At 44.1% G+C, this 13,812-nt stretch overlaps 1 protein-coding gene across 8 annotated transcripts in view; it reads left to right on the top strand.

Moving 5' to 3' along the window:
- Positions 1-13,812, top strand: part of ANKS3 (ankyrin repeat and sterile alpha motif domain containing 3) — a 62,494-nt gene that overhangs the window by 1,527 nt on the left and 47,155 nt on the right. For 7 of the 8 annotated variants that reach the window (XR_005213709.1, XM_037815420.1, XM_037815417.1 and 4 more), the window contains exons 2-5: positions 2,400-2,571; positions 5,413-5,611; positions 5,797-5,918; positions 7,122-7,203. Coding sequence is in view for 7 of the 8 variants with exons in the window: in XM_037815420.1 (XP_037671348.1) it covers positions 2,402-2,571; positions 5,413-5,611; positions 5,797-5,918; positions 7,122-7,203 (573 nt within the window). In the remaining variant the exon portion in view is untranslated. Of the gene's footprint in view, positions 1-2,399; positions 2,572-5,412; positions 5,612-5,796; positions 5,919-7,121; positions 7,204-13,812 lie in introns of those variants that run through there. The other variant, XM_037815421.1, reaches the window with a different exon arrangement.

Here is a 13,812-nt window from a genome sequence, read left to right as displayed (position 1 = left end):
TACCTACAGTTTAGACTAAAAAAGAACTGAAGGAGCAAGTGAAAATGAAAAGGCTCCCTCTGTAGTTCTACATTCGGAAATACATTCTGAAAGCAATATGCCAAAAAGTTTTCTACATGTATCTAAATATATGCACGTGCACCTGTCACGTGGCAGGACAATAAAGAAAATGTTAGTGGCTTTATAGTCCCCTGGCCTCGCATCCTCCCTCTGTAGGCTTCTTGAACTGGGGTCTGGTTTTGAATGCCTCTTGGCACATGTGTCAGACACGTGACAGTCCAATAAATGGAGAGCTGACCTGGGCTCTTGGAGGAGGCAAATGGAGTAGAAGTGTCACCCAAAAAAGGCTTGAGCGGTGTATTGAAAAGGCCCTGAAATGTGGACCAGCCTGTTTGGGTTTTTATGCAGGCTCTGTTGGCCAGGACTGTTGAGGGCAAAGTTTCTGACCTGCATGATGAGGGGGCTGGATAAGCTCCTGCCTGCCAGCGTGAAGACACGTTGAGTCCAGCAGGGGCTTGCTCGGAACATGCCCCATCGCATGTACACATACTCTCGCCAAGGGACTGCAAATTCTTTGTCCTCCATATGGGTTGCTTGTTTGTCACTTGGCCATCTTGACTGTGACCTGGGGCTTGTTAGTAGAGACTGAATTTCTCATGGCATCTGTGAGCTGCCATGGGGCTTTTAGGCCATCTGAATGTGACATTACTGTCTTTGTTTTTTCCTTTCTCTTTTCTACATTTGTCTCCTTGTTCTCTTCCACACAGAGTAGATTAGGAGGCAGATGTCACTCTGGACCTAAGGGTTCCAACCAGGAGGCTCATGTAATGACTTGGCTTTGATTTGGTGAGGAGTCTCAGAATGAGAGCTTGTCACCGTGGAACTCATTCTGCATCCTGGCCTGCCGTTACCGGTGGTGTCCCTTCTCAGGGAAAGTGTCACTCCCCAAATTTACCAGCCTACCCCCTTGTCCTTCCTACTTCCAGGGGACTCATGGGTAGATTCCTATTCAGTTGACATTAGCTGAGCACTAACTACATCCTAGTTTCTGTGCTAGGGCTTACTTCTCAGGTTTTGTTTTGTTTTTTAAATCTATATACAGTAAATTGCACTCATTTTGGTGTTCAGTTCTATGAATTTCGACAAATCCACATGGTCGTATATCCACCACCACAACCAAGATACAGAACAGATCCATCACCCTAAAAAATTTCTCAGGCTGCCTCTTTGGGGTTGACTCCTCCGTTTCCTCCTAACTCTTGGTACCACTGATCTGTCCTCCAACCCTATAGCTTTGCCTTTTCCCAAATGCCATATAAATGGACTCATGTAGTAGGAAGGCTTTTGAATCTGGCTTCTTCATTTATATAATGCACTTGAGACATGTCCCTTTGTTGCATGTGTTGGTGGTTCCTTCCTCCTTTTTATTGCTGAGTGGCATTCCCTTGCGTGGATGTACCATGGATGAACCACCCATTCTTCCTGTGTTTTTAAGAATGTGAGGTTTGATGAGTGTCCCCAGACAATGAGGTGCTGGGGATGTGGAGACGCTTGGTTAGCAGAACCAAGTGTTGATCTAACCCTAAGTCCATGGCTCTTTCCCACTACATCCAATAGCTGATGTGGTCAAATAATCCAGTCTAGCATCGTCAGGCTTGCTGAGTTCCTGAAGAATCCCCTTTTTAGAATCTGGGGCCTGTGGTTTGATGAAGGAAGGTATACCCTGCCATTTGTGACTCACTGTGTGTACTCTTCTTTCTCTGTCTGTGGTGAGAAGCTCACTGGCCTTAGCCAGTGGAGCTGCCCAAGCCCATTGCTGGTTTGGGGCATATGTCACAGACATGCCTGTTACATTATTTTGTTATATAAAAGTCACTTAATTCAAGATAGTTTTATAAGTATTTGGTTTCCTAGGACGGCCATAACAGATTATCACAAATCAGGTGGCCTAAAACAAAAGAAATTTGTTCTCTCAGTTTTGGAGGCTAGAAGTGCGGAATCCAAGTATTGACAGGGCCTTGGTCCTCTCGAAGGCTCTAGGGGAGAATCTGTTCTTTGCTCCTTCCTGCTTCAGGTAGCTCTAGTCCCTGCCTCTTTCTTCACATGGCCTTCTCTCTGTCTGTGTTTTCCTGTGACACTACTCATTGGATTAGGGCCCATCTTATCTGAATTTAACTAACCACATCTACAGAGACCCTCTTTCCAGATACGGGTCAGTCTGAGGTTCTGGGTGGACATGGGTTGGGGAGGACACTGTTCACCCCCTGCAGGATGTCAGTCCCGGGAGTCGACTGCATCGTCAGCCTGTGGGGCAGGGATATGGCAGCTGCCTGTGGGCAGGAGTGTGACCATCTCGTTCCATTGCCTGGAAAGATCTGACCCTGTGCTTCCCTCCATAGCGATGTCCGAGCTCAGTGACGAAGCCAGCGAGCCGGAGCTCCTGAACCGCAGTTTGTCCATGTGGCATGGACCAGGCACGCAGGTCGGCTGGGAGGAGCTGGATGTGCCCTTGGACCTCCACACAGCCGCCTCCATTGGCCAGTACGAGGTGGTCAAGGAATGTGCCCAACGGTGAGAGATCTCGGGAAACCTTCATTCTCATATTGCGAGTACCATTTCATTTGCTTGAGATCCCAGGAAAAACATCAGTCATTGACTGGGGCTTTAACTACAATTATGGACAGTTAATCCAGATGGAGTAAAGTAACTCATGTTTTTTGTGGGCAGTTGGCGGTCATGCTTTATGTTGGGCATTACTAATGAAGGCAGTTTTTATTCCTAGGATGGAAAAGGACTTAAACTTTTTTCAGAGGCTTAGAAACATTTCAGACTTACTTTAGCCGGTGTAGTTTTATGTTTTTCACTAATTGTTTACAGAAATCCTTAAAAAAAAAAAAAAAAGACAGAAGCTGATGACCCTGTGGTCTTCTTTCCTCAGAGATTTTCATCTTAACCCCTCCTGCCGCACTCTCACCTCTGGCTTCTGCCACAGAGGGGGAGAGAGGTCAGGCTTTCTGTCTCACCGCATGGAGGGTTGCCTTGTGACCTGGCTCTTCTTAATGATCTGTGTACACATATCAAGTCTCAATACAACAAAAAGCCCTTGCCAGTGAGCCTTGGCAATGTCTTGATCTTAGAACAATATGTTACTTGATGTAATTTTGGGAAAGGATTTGTCTTCTCACCTCTCCCCCCATACTTCGTGCTTGTTCCGTTTCCCATTTCTCGCTTGGTAACTTGGAGAAGTGGCCTGGGTCCATTTGTGGATGATTCATGCCTGAGCCCCTTCCACTTCCTGGTATGCCAGAGCAGAGCCTCACTGGAGCCCCAGGTCCCCAGCTGGCACGTGTAGCTGTCACTCGGGAACACTGGCTAATCGAGTGCGAGTGCACCTTGCTAAAGGATAATCTGGGTGTGCCTTCCCCAGGGGGCTCTAGGAGCAGACGGCAGGGTGTCAAGTCAGCACACCCCTCACAGGGTCACAGACCCCCAACTGAAACTCTGCTCCTTTGGAATTCTTGGGCTCTTACACCTTTGGGTGTTTAAAGGCCAGGGTGGCGATTTTAAGTCTTTGTTGGCAGCAGCTCCATGGAGCAGAGGAGGGGAAGTGTCTGTGTGCAATTAGGATTTTGACACTAGCTAAGAAGGAGGCTTGTTCACAGTAAGCACAGACCAGCGACCTGTGGGCAACTGGGGACCCGAGAAGAGAGGACTGGGGCTCAGAGGGGAGGTGGGAGAGCTTAGAGAGAGCCTTTGCTGGGGTCAGGCTCCCCCTGTGAAGAGGAATCGAGCACATCGTACATGAAGGCAGTGCGATAGGGATGAACCGGAGTGACCCACGTTCTGTTCCCCAAGGCACCTCTGTCTGGTTCTCCAGGTAGTGGCAGCCACTGTACACCTTTGGAATGGCTGCCTGGCTGTGCAAGGCTCAGGAGCAGAGGCGGTTCTAGTTAGCAGAACTGTCTGGAATGGTCAGGTGTAGCTTAATGGGTGTATACCTGTGAGAGCCACACATTATGTGGATCGAGTGCCTGTCAGCTGCTCCTCCACTGGAGACAAGAACAGGGCAAAGGCCTTGGGGGCATTAACCGTGCAAGGTGCTCTGGAAGGGGGTGTTATTTGAAATGGATTCCTGAACCCCAACCCCAAACTCCAGATTGAGAAGTCTACATATTTCTCTCTGAGAAAACACATTTCCGGAATTTTAACAGAAATCGGTAAGAAAGAGGATTCTTTGGTCATGGATGTTTCCAGACTGTTTCTGTAAGGTGAGGTGACAAAGGAAGAATCCGTTGCAGTGGGACTCGTCCATTGGCTGAGCCCCTTACTTTCTCCTTGTTGCCCCTCCCTGCCCAGCTCTGGACCAGGGGTCTGGTCGTTTTGGGGGAGGGAGTCAGGACTCTAGGTCATGGTTTCTGTTGACCTTGTGGGCTGTATCATTCTCTTTTGTGGGGTGAGGGGGGCCGTCCTGTGCATTGTAGGGTCTTGAGCAGCATCTCTGGCCTCCACGTGCTAGATGCCAGGAGCTCTCCCCTTGCAGTTGTGAAACCCAAAATGTCCCCAGCCATTGCCAAATGTCCCCTGGGGACACAAGTAGCCCTGGCTGAGAACCATCTGTGTAGCTGGTAGTATGGAAGAAGAGACTTGCTGGTCTTGGGATAGGAGGAGGGGCAGGGGAGAATATGAAATCAGAAAACAGGTACAAGTATTGTCCTAGTTTGCTAATGCTGCAGAATGCAAAACACCAGAGATGGATTGGCTTTTATAAAACGGGGGTTTATTTCCCTACACAGTTACAGTCTTAAGGCCACAAAGCGTCCAAGGCAACACCTCAGCAATCGGGTACCTTCACTGGAGGATGGCCAATGGCGTCCGGAAAACCTCTACTAGCTAGGAAGGCAGCTGGTGTCTGCTCCAAAGCTCCGGCCTCAAAACGGCTTTCTCCCAGGACGTTCCTTTCTAGCAAGCTTGCTTCTCTTCAAAACATCACTCCCAGCTGCACTCTCCTTTCTCCCCCCGAGTCAGCTCATTTATATAGCTCCACTGATCAAGGTCCATCCCGAATAGGTGGGGCCACACCTCCATGGGAACATCTCATCAGAATCATTACTCACAGCTGGGTGGGGCATGCTCCAAGCAAATCCAACCATCACCAAAACGTCTGCCCCACACAAGACCACAAAGATAATGGCATTTGGGGGACACAATACACTCAAACCGGCACAAGTATTAAGGACTGGGGCCTTTACCAAGACAGTCTTATAAGCAAATGCACACATTGCCCCGTCTGCCTTCCCCGGATGGTGTCCGGGCTGCTCTGCCCGGTCTTTCTTGGCCTGGCCTTGCTGCTGGCCCTGGTGAGGCCCCCATGGCAGTTGGCAGGCACGTCTAGCCTGTCTCGTGTTTGTCTAGGAGGGAGTTAGACCTGAACAAGAAGAACGGTGGTGGCTGGACCCCACTGATGTACGCCTCCTACATTGGCCACGATACCATCGTGCACTTGCTGCTTGAGGCAGGGGTGAGTGTGAACGTGCCGACCCCGGAGGGGCAGACGCCCCTGATGCTGGCCTCCAGCTGCGGCAACGAGAGTATCGCCTACTTCCTCCTCCAGGTGAGCCACGCGGTGACTCAGGCCAGAAGTACGCTTGGGCAGAGCTGTGGCCGTGGTGTGTGCATGCATGTGTTTGTGTGCACGTGCTCGTGTCACGCTCTGACCATTTCATTGGGGTGGTCTGAGGTGTGTCCACTCGAGCAAAGCCTCTGAGGCAGTAACGCGCGTTCTGTGCTCTCTTGAAGCAAGGTGCTGAGCTGGAGATGAAAGACATTCAAGGCTGGACCGCCCTCTTCCACTGCACCAGCGCTGGGCACCCGCAGATGGTCAAGTTCCTTTTGGACAGTGGAGCCAATGCCAACGTGAGGTGAGAACAAGACCTCGGGGCCGTAGGAGGAGGCAGAGCTCAGAGCACCCCTCCCTTGGTATGAGAGGTCAGGACCAAAGGGCAGAATGGGAAGAGTGGCACGTGTCCTGCCATGGCTGACGTCTCTCCGGAGACCTTGGGTGCATCGCTTAAGCTCTCTGACCTCATTTTTCTCATCTGAAACCTGGGAGTAGCCATACCTGTGTTGTAGAGTAGTTAGGAGGATTACGTGCCTTCTCATATGCCAGGGGCCTGCTACAGAGCATGGCATTTAGTTGGCGTGCAGCAAACGTTCATTCCTTTCTCTTACTTGCCTTTTGTGTATATCAGATGAAGCGATGCTTTGAAAACAAATCCCGAGTTTTATAACGGGACGTGGTCTTGTTGTCTAAGACAGGTGAGGATAATAATCTGCTTTAAATGCAGCAAGTACCACCACCACCATCACCACCACCTGCCTGATACCGTGCACTCCCTCTAGCTGACAGCATCTGCTGAAGATACCTCATAATTTTATGTGCCATTAAGAAAGAAAAAAAATGCTGCCTTTTAAAATTCAACTTGCCTGTTGATTGTAAGACACATTCAGACTTCAAAGATGTTACAAAGTGATAATGTGTCTTAGAATGGATGAAAAACAGTGTTTAGCTTGGTTTCTTTCTTCTAGACCAGCATGAAAGAAGTAAGGATTGTGAAGCAATCTGAAGACAGCACTAAATTAGCTATAATCTGGCAGAAAGAATAAGCATAATGCACTAAGTGGCATGTTAGATTAGTGGTGCCAGAGCTTTCAGGGAGGCTCGGGGTGGGGGGGGTGCACTCAGTAGTTAGGGTTTGGGTAGGTGGTTAAGGAAGCGCTCGGCTTTCTGGGAGCGATCAATAGCAATATCTGTTTTCTGAGCATGATAAAGTGCAGATTTAGGAATTAAGTGGGAACGGCTTAGACCGAGGGAAGACAGGGAGACAGATTTGTCTTTAGTGCAGAAGACCGGGGCTGGTGATTGAGACCAGAGTAATGAAACTGACGTATTCTTAGTAACTTTCCTCATTCTCACCCTGCTAATCCTCATGAGCAAGAGAGAGACCTCCACGCTTAGGAATGGGACTTCCTGTGTGTTGGCTTGGTATTGTCTTCAGCAGGACAGCTTTTTCCTAGGGAGAACTTCCCTTCTTTAACCTTCTGACTTGACTTCCATCTTGCAGAGAGCCGATGTATGGATTTACTCCTTTGATGGAAGCAGCTGCCGCTGGTCATGAGATAATCGTGCAGTATTTTCTGAATCATGTAAGTGACCCTGTTGATTGGCCTCAACAACTGAGAAACCATGTCACTGAAGTGTAAACTGTAGCAAGATTTTCTTATACAAAAATAACTTCTTCATTCATTTATTCAACACATCTTTGAGTCTTGATGCAATGTGTTGAGCAGTGCTTAGGTGTTAGAGGTATAGTGGTGATAAAAAAAAAAAAAGATACCTATTCCTGTAATAATTTTGAACATATTTAATTGAAAAATGTGGAAAAACCTATTTTTTTATTTTAAAATTTCCCCCTATATTTCATTTTTTAAAGTTGGGTTTATGAAGTACAGTTTACAAGCAGGAAATTCACCTTTTTTACCATATAATTCTATGAATTTTAACAAATACATAACAGCCATGTACCTATTAATCCATGATCAAAGTATCAAACATTTCTATCACCCCCAAAAGTTTCCTTGTGCCTCTTTCTAGTCAACCTCCCCTCCCCCAGTGCCCAATCCCTGACAACTAGTAATCTCTCCTTTGTCGCTGTAGTCTTGCCTTTTCCAGAATGGCATATAAATATAGTTACTCACATGTTCATTTTTAACATAAAAACACTGAGTGTTAAATTGTAAAAAACTTGAAACAGTACAGAAGTGATGTATAATGTGAAAAATCTTCCCCCAAACTACTATTAACAATCTAGTGTTCATCTTGCTAGACTGTTTTCTATGGATATATATATTATTTGTATATATATTCTTTTTTTATTGTTTTTTTAATTGTCAAATATAATATATATACATAGAAGTGATAACTTTCCAAGTGCAATTCAACAGGCAGTTAGAGAGTAAATTTCAAAAAAAATAGGTTACAGTTCTATGGTTTCAGCCACTTCCTTATTATGAGATATAACATATATACATAAAGGTAATATCTTTCAAAGTATGATTTAACAAGTAGATATATAGGAAATTTCTGAAGTTTGTTATGAGTTATATTACCATGGTTTCAGTTACTTCCTTATTGTGAAATATATATACAAAAAGGTATAGGTTTCAAATTATTATTTAACAAGTAGCTATAGAACAAATTTCAAAGGATGCTATGTGTTACAGTTCCACCATTTCAGTCCTTTCCCTCTAGCTATTCCAGTACCTTAGCAACCAAGAAAAAGAAAATTATATAAAGATTCAGTATTCATAATCCTTTGTTAAATTCTGTCTTGTCTGTTGCTACCCCTTCCTCTGGTTTAATCACTTTTCCAGTCTTCAGGGATATATAGGCCGTGACCAGCTTAACCCGTTCGTATTGAAAAGGGGTGTCGACTTTATTAGCAAAGGGTACACATCTAGATGATCTTGAAGAAGTTATTGCCTCTGGGTTTTGGGACTTAGCTGGCATAGGAGTACTCTAAAGGATTTACGTCTCTGAAGAATAAACTTAGTGAGTGAGACTTTTATAGAGTCCCAAATAGGGATCCGGATATTCTTTAAGGTTTTTGGGACTACTGTTGACTTGGGCTTATCATATAGTGGTCATTTGGCATATCTAGGTGAAACTTGGATAGCAGTAACCTCCAGGACAGCCTCTTGACTCTATTTGAACTCTCTTAGCCACTAAAACCCTATTTGATTATCTTTCTTTTCCCCTTTTTGGTCAAAAAAGCACTCTCAATCCCCCAATGCCAGATTTAGGCTCATTTCTGGAATCCATGTCCCAGGCCGCCAGGAAGGCTCATTCATCTTGGGGGTTCCTGTCCCACGTTGGGGGGAGGGTGATAAATTTATTTGTAGAGTTAGGCTTAGCAAGATAAAGTCCACATATGAGTAACAAAAGAGGTTCTCTGGAGGTGACTCCTAGGCATAATTAGAGGTGGGCTCAGACTCCCCTTTACAACCATAAGTTTTACCCAAGCAGGCCTCAAGATCGAGGGCTTGACTTATAAAGCAGGGGGTTCCTAAGTTCACATAGCCTGTGTTATGTCCATGAACATCCATACATATCTCATGTTATCGTCACTTAGCTGTAGACAAACCTATTTTTAAAAGTAAGTAGCACTCATAATCCTTCTCCTAAAAAATTATATAGAATAAGAAGATAAAGATAATTTTCCCTTTTCCAACCACCCTTTCCCCTCCCCAAGATACCCACTTTTTGGTTTGATGCAGAGCTTTCCCAGGATTTTTCCTCTGTTTATACAGGCATATTTTTATAAACCCGTTAACACATTGCATTTTGTTTTGAACAAAATGAGATTCTGCTGTATATTTGTTCTGCAGCTTAAAAAAAAAATCATTTACTATACCATAGACATCTTATCAGGTTAGTACATATCCCTGTGTGGTATTCCATGTATAAAATGGTCCACAATTAATTTAACTGGTTTCTTGTTAACAGAATTTAGGTGTCCAGCATTTTGCAGTAATAAATAGTGCTCCAGGATAGGTCCTTGTGCATATAGCTTTAGCACACACAGGATTATTTCTACAAGAGGGAGCACGGGTGCTCACATTAGAAATTTAGTAAGTCCTAGTAACAAGGCAAATGACCAAACTAAACAACAGGCAAAGGGTCTGCACAGTCATTTCTCCAGAGAAGGACTACAAATGGCCAGAAAGCACATGCAAAGATGCTCAGTGTCATTAGCCATCCAGGAAACACAGTGACATGCTGTGTCGCATCCACTGGGATGGCTGTAATAAAAAAGACCAGTAATAATAAGTGTTGATGAGAATATGGAGAAGTTGGAGCCTTCCCGTGCTGCTGATGGGAGTATAAAATGGCACAGCCACTGTGGAAAACTGTCTGGCATTTCCTCAAAATGTTAAGCGTAGAATTACCACGTGACCCAGCAATTCCACTCCTAGGTGTATATCCAAGAGAAACAAAAACATAAATCTACACAAAAAAACTTACACCTGAATGTTCATAGCAGCTTTATTCATAATAGCCCCAAAGTGGAAACAACCCAAATGTACATCTTTGTCCTGATGTATGAACAAAATGTGGTATGTCCGTACAATGGAATATTATTCAGCAGTAAAAAGGAGAAGTACTGATACCTGCTACAAGAGTGAACGTGAAAACATTCTGCTAAGTGAAAATGGCCAGACACAAAGGACCACATACTATATGATTTCCTTTATATGAAATGCCCAGGATAGGCAAATCTATAGGGAAAGAAAATAGATTAGTATTTGCCTTAGGCAGGGGTGGGGGTGGTGGAAAGATGGGGGAGGGGTGCTCTGCTGGCTAAGGGGTACAGAGTTTCTTTTTGGGGTGATGAAAATATCCTAATATTGATTGTGGTCATGGTTGCACAATCTTGGTAATATACTAAAAGTCATTGAATTGTACACTTTAAATGGGCGAATTGTATGGTATGGGAATTACAGCTCAATAAAACTGTTTAAAAAAATCCAGTGGGCACAAATTAGTAGGTCCTCAAAAATTTCCACTAAAAAGGTTGTTCTTCTTCTTCCCACCAGTAATGTAGATAGGTGCCCATTTCCTCATGTCCTTGTCAGCACTGCGCGTTATCAGTCTTCTGAGTTTTTGCCAGTCTGGTGGGGGGGAAAGTGGCATTCCATTTTGGGTTGCAGTTCTTTAATTATTAGTAATGTTGAGCCTTAAAATTTCTTTTTATTGGCGCTTTGTATTTCTTTTATGCATTGTCTCTTTATTTTTGGCCCAATTTTCTATTGGACTGTTTGTTCTTAGCGATTGGTGGGAACTTTTTTGAAGGATAAATTTTAACAAGCTGTCTCTTTTTAAAAAAGAATTTGGGGACAGCAGACACACACGGTAACATAAGGGTGTGCATGTGAAACTACTACCCGGATTTGACAGATGAACATCATGCTCTGTTTGCTTCAGTTCTTCTCTCTTGTTGTTTTTGAAGGAAAACAAGTGAAGTCCCCTTTTTACCATTCTCAACCCCATCCACCGCCCTCCTTCACCAGAGGTAGCTACTCTCTGATGTTGGTGTGTCCTTTTCTCTCCATGGTTTTATTCTTTCATCACATACCATGTTTCCTTAAGCAGTGTTTAGAATAGTTTTGTATATTTCAAAGATTTATGTTAATAATGTGTCAGACTGTATGTGTCATTTAGCAAAACGTTGATACTTGTAGATGTGGTTGACTCCTGAACGGCTCTGTGTTTATCTGAGGTATGAACATGCCACATTCGCCCTTTCCTGTAGGAGTGGATGTTTAAGTCGTGGTCCATTTTCTGTGATCTCTAACAGTGCTGCAGTTAACACTCTCTCTGTGCCTTCTTGAGCTTCTGTGCAGGAAGCTGGTCAGGAGGTCAGGATGTATCTTCCAAGGAGAACTTCTGGTATGTGGGGTAGGCACATCTTTGTCTTGTCTAAGATAATGTCAAATTGGCTTTCCTTGGTGGTTGTACCAATTCACACTCTTCCTAACAGCATTTGAAAGTTCGTCTCCCCCTGCCTTACTAACACTTGGTACCTGGAATCACCAGACTTAATTTTTCATTTGCAGTTTGGTGGGAATTACAAGTTGTCACCTGTTGGCTTTTGGCTTTCCCTGGTTTCTGGTGAGGTTTCGTGTTTATTGGCCATTTGGATTTCCTTTTCTGCAAATAGTTATTCTTTGAAAATGTAATTCTGCTCATATGTTCTAGGCATCCTTAAGATGTCAAGAGTAGATGGATAATCACCCAGAACTGCAAAAAGCAAAATCTCTGCTTTCAAGTTTAGAGTCTGGTTTACATTAAGGTAGAGGCAGTTACTCTTCAGATTTTTTAAAAGGAAAAACCTATTGGAAAATCAGAGACTTGGGACCATTTATCTACTTTGCAGATTATCCCCTCATCTGATTACCCCCTGCACTTTCAGATTGTGTGGGGGTGACTATAGGTATCTGTAGATAAGGGAAAACAACTTGGATAATAATTTAAAAAATTTTTTAATTTTGAAATAATTTCAGATATAAAGAAAAGTTGCAAAATTATACAAAATATTTGCATGCCTTCATCCAGATTCCCCAAAAGTTAATATTTGACTCATTTTCTTTATCAGTCTTTTATATACATTCATGTTATTTTTTTTGGAGCCAAGTGAGAGTAAGTTGCAGGCCTAATGCTTCTTTTTCTTTTTCTTTTTCTTTTTATTATTATTTTTATTTTTATTTTTATTTTTTATCTTCATTTTATTGAGATATATTCACATACCACGTAGTCATACAAAACAAATCGTACATTCGATTGTTCACAGTACCATTACATAGTTGTACATTCATCACCTAAAGCAATCCCTGACACCTTCATTAGCACACACACAAAAATAACAAGAATAATAATTAAAGTGAAAAAGAGCAATTGAAGTAAAAAAGAACACTGGGTACCTTTGTCTGTTTGTTTCCTTCTCCTATTTTTCTACTCATCCATCCATAAACTAGACAAAGTGGAGTGTGGTCCTTATGGCTTTCCCAATCCCATTGTCACCCCTCATAAGCTACATTTTTATACAATTGTCTTCGAGATTCATGGGTTCTGGGTTGTAGTTTGATAGTTTCAGGTATCCACCACCAGCTACCCCAATTCTTTAGAACCTAAAAAGGGTTGTCTAAAGTGTGCGTAAGAGTGCCCACCAGAGTGACCTCTCGGCTCCTTTTGGAATCTCTCTGCCACTGAAGCTTATTTCATTTCCGTTCACATCCCCCTTTTGGTCAAGAAGATGTTCTCCGTCCCACGATGCCAGGTCTACATTCCTCCCCCGGAGTCATATTCCACGTTGCCGGGGAGATTCACTCCCTTGGGTGTCTGATCCCACGTAGTGGGGAGGGCAGTGATTTCACCTTTCAAGTTGGCTTAGCTAGAGAGAGAGGGCAACATCAGAGCAACAAAGAGGCATTCAGGAGGAGGCTCTTAGGCACAATTATAGGGAGGCTTAGCCTCTCCTTTGCAGCAACCATCTTCCCAAGGGTAAAACCTATGGTAGAGGGCTCAACCCATCAAACCACCAGTCCCCTATGTCTGTGGTCATGTTAGCAACCATTGAGGTGGGGTAGGGCCTAATGCTTCTTTATCCCTAAATATTTTAAAGTGTATTTCCTAAAAACAAGAATGTTGTCTTTCATAAGCACATACAATGATCAAAATCAAGACATTAACATTGGGTTCTTCCTCCAGTGCGCTGGGCAGGAATTGGCTGTGTTGGTCAATGGCAGGTGACTGCTTTCCGGCTGGGGGTGGAGGGCCCAGTGCCTGATGGGCGGGTGTGCCGGTTTGTATATGTTATGTCCCCCAGAAAAAGCCATATTTTTTAATGCATTCTTGTAGAGGCAGACGTATTAGTGTTGATTAAGTTGGAACCTTTGGATTAGGTTGTGTCTATGGAGATGCGACCCACCCAACTGTAGCTGATAATTCTGATTAGATAATTCCCATGGAGGCGTGGCCCTACCTGTTTAGCGTGGGCCTTGATTAGTTTACCAGAGCACTATATAAGCTCAGACAGAAGGAGCGAGCTTGCTACAGTCAAGAGGGACTCTTTGAAGAACACACACAAGCTAAGAGAAGAGCTGTAACTTAACAGAGACATTTTGAAGACGGCCTCTGAAAGCAGACTTTTGTTCCAGAAAAGCTAAGAGAGCACAAACGCCCCAAGAGCAACACTT

This window comes from Choloepus didactylus, chromosome 21, assembly GCF_015220235.1.
Source record: "Choloepus didactylus isolate mChoDid1 chromosome 21, mChoDid1.pri, whole genome shotgun sequence".
Taxonomy (NCBI): domain Eukaryota; kingdom Metazoa; phylum Chordata; class Mammalia; order Pilosa; family Megalonychidae; genus Choloepus; species Choloepus didactylus.
This window is presented reverse-complemented; position numbering and strand designations above follow the sequence as displayed.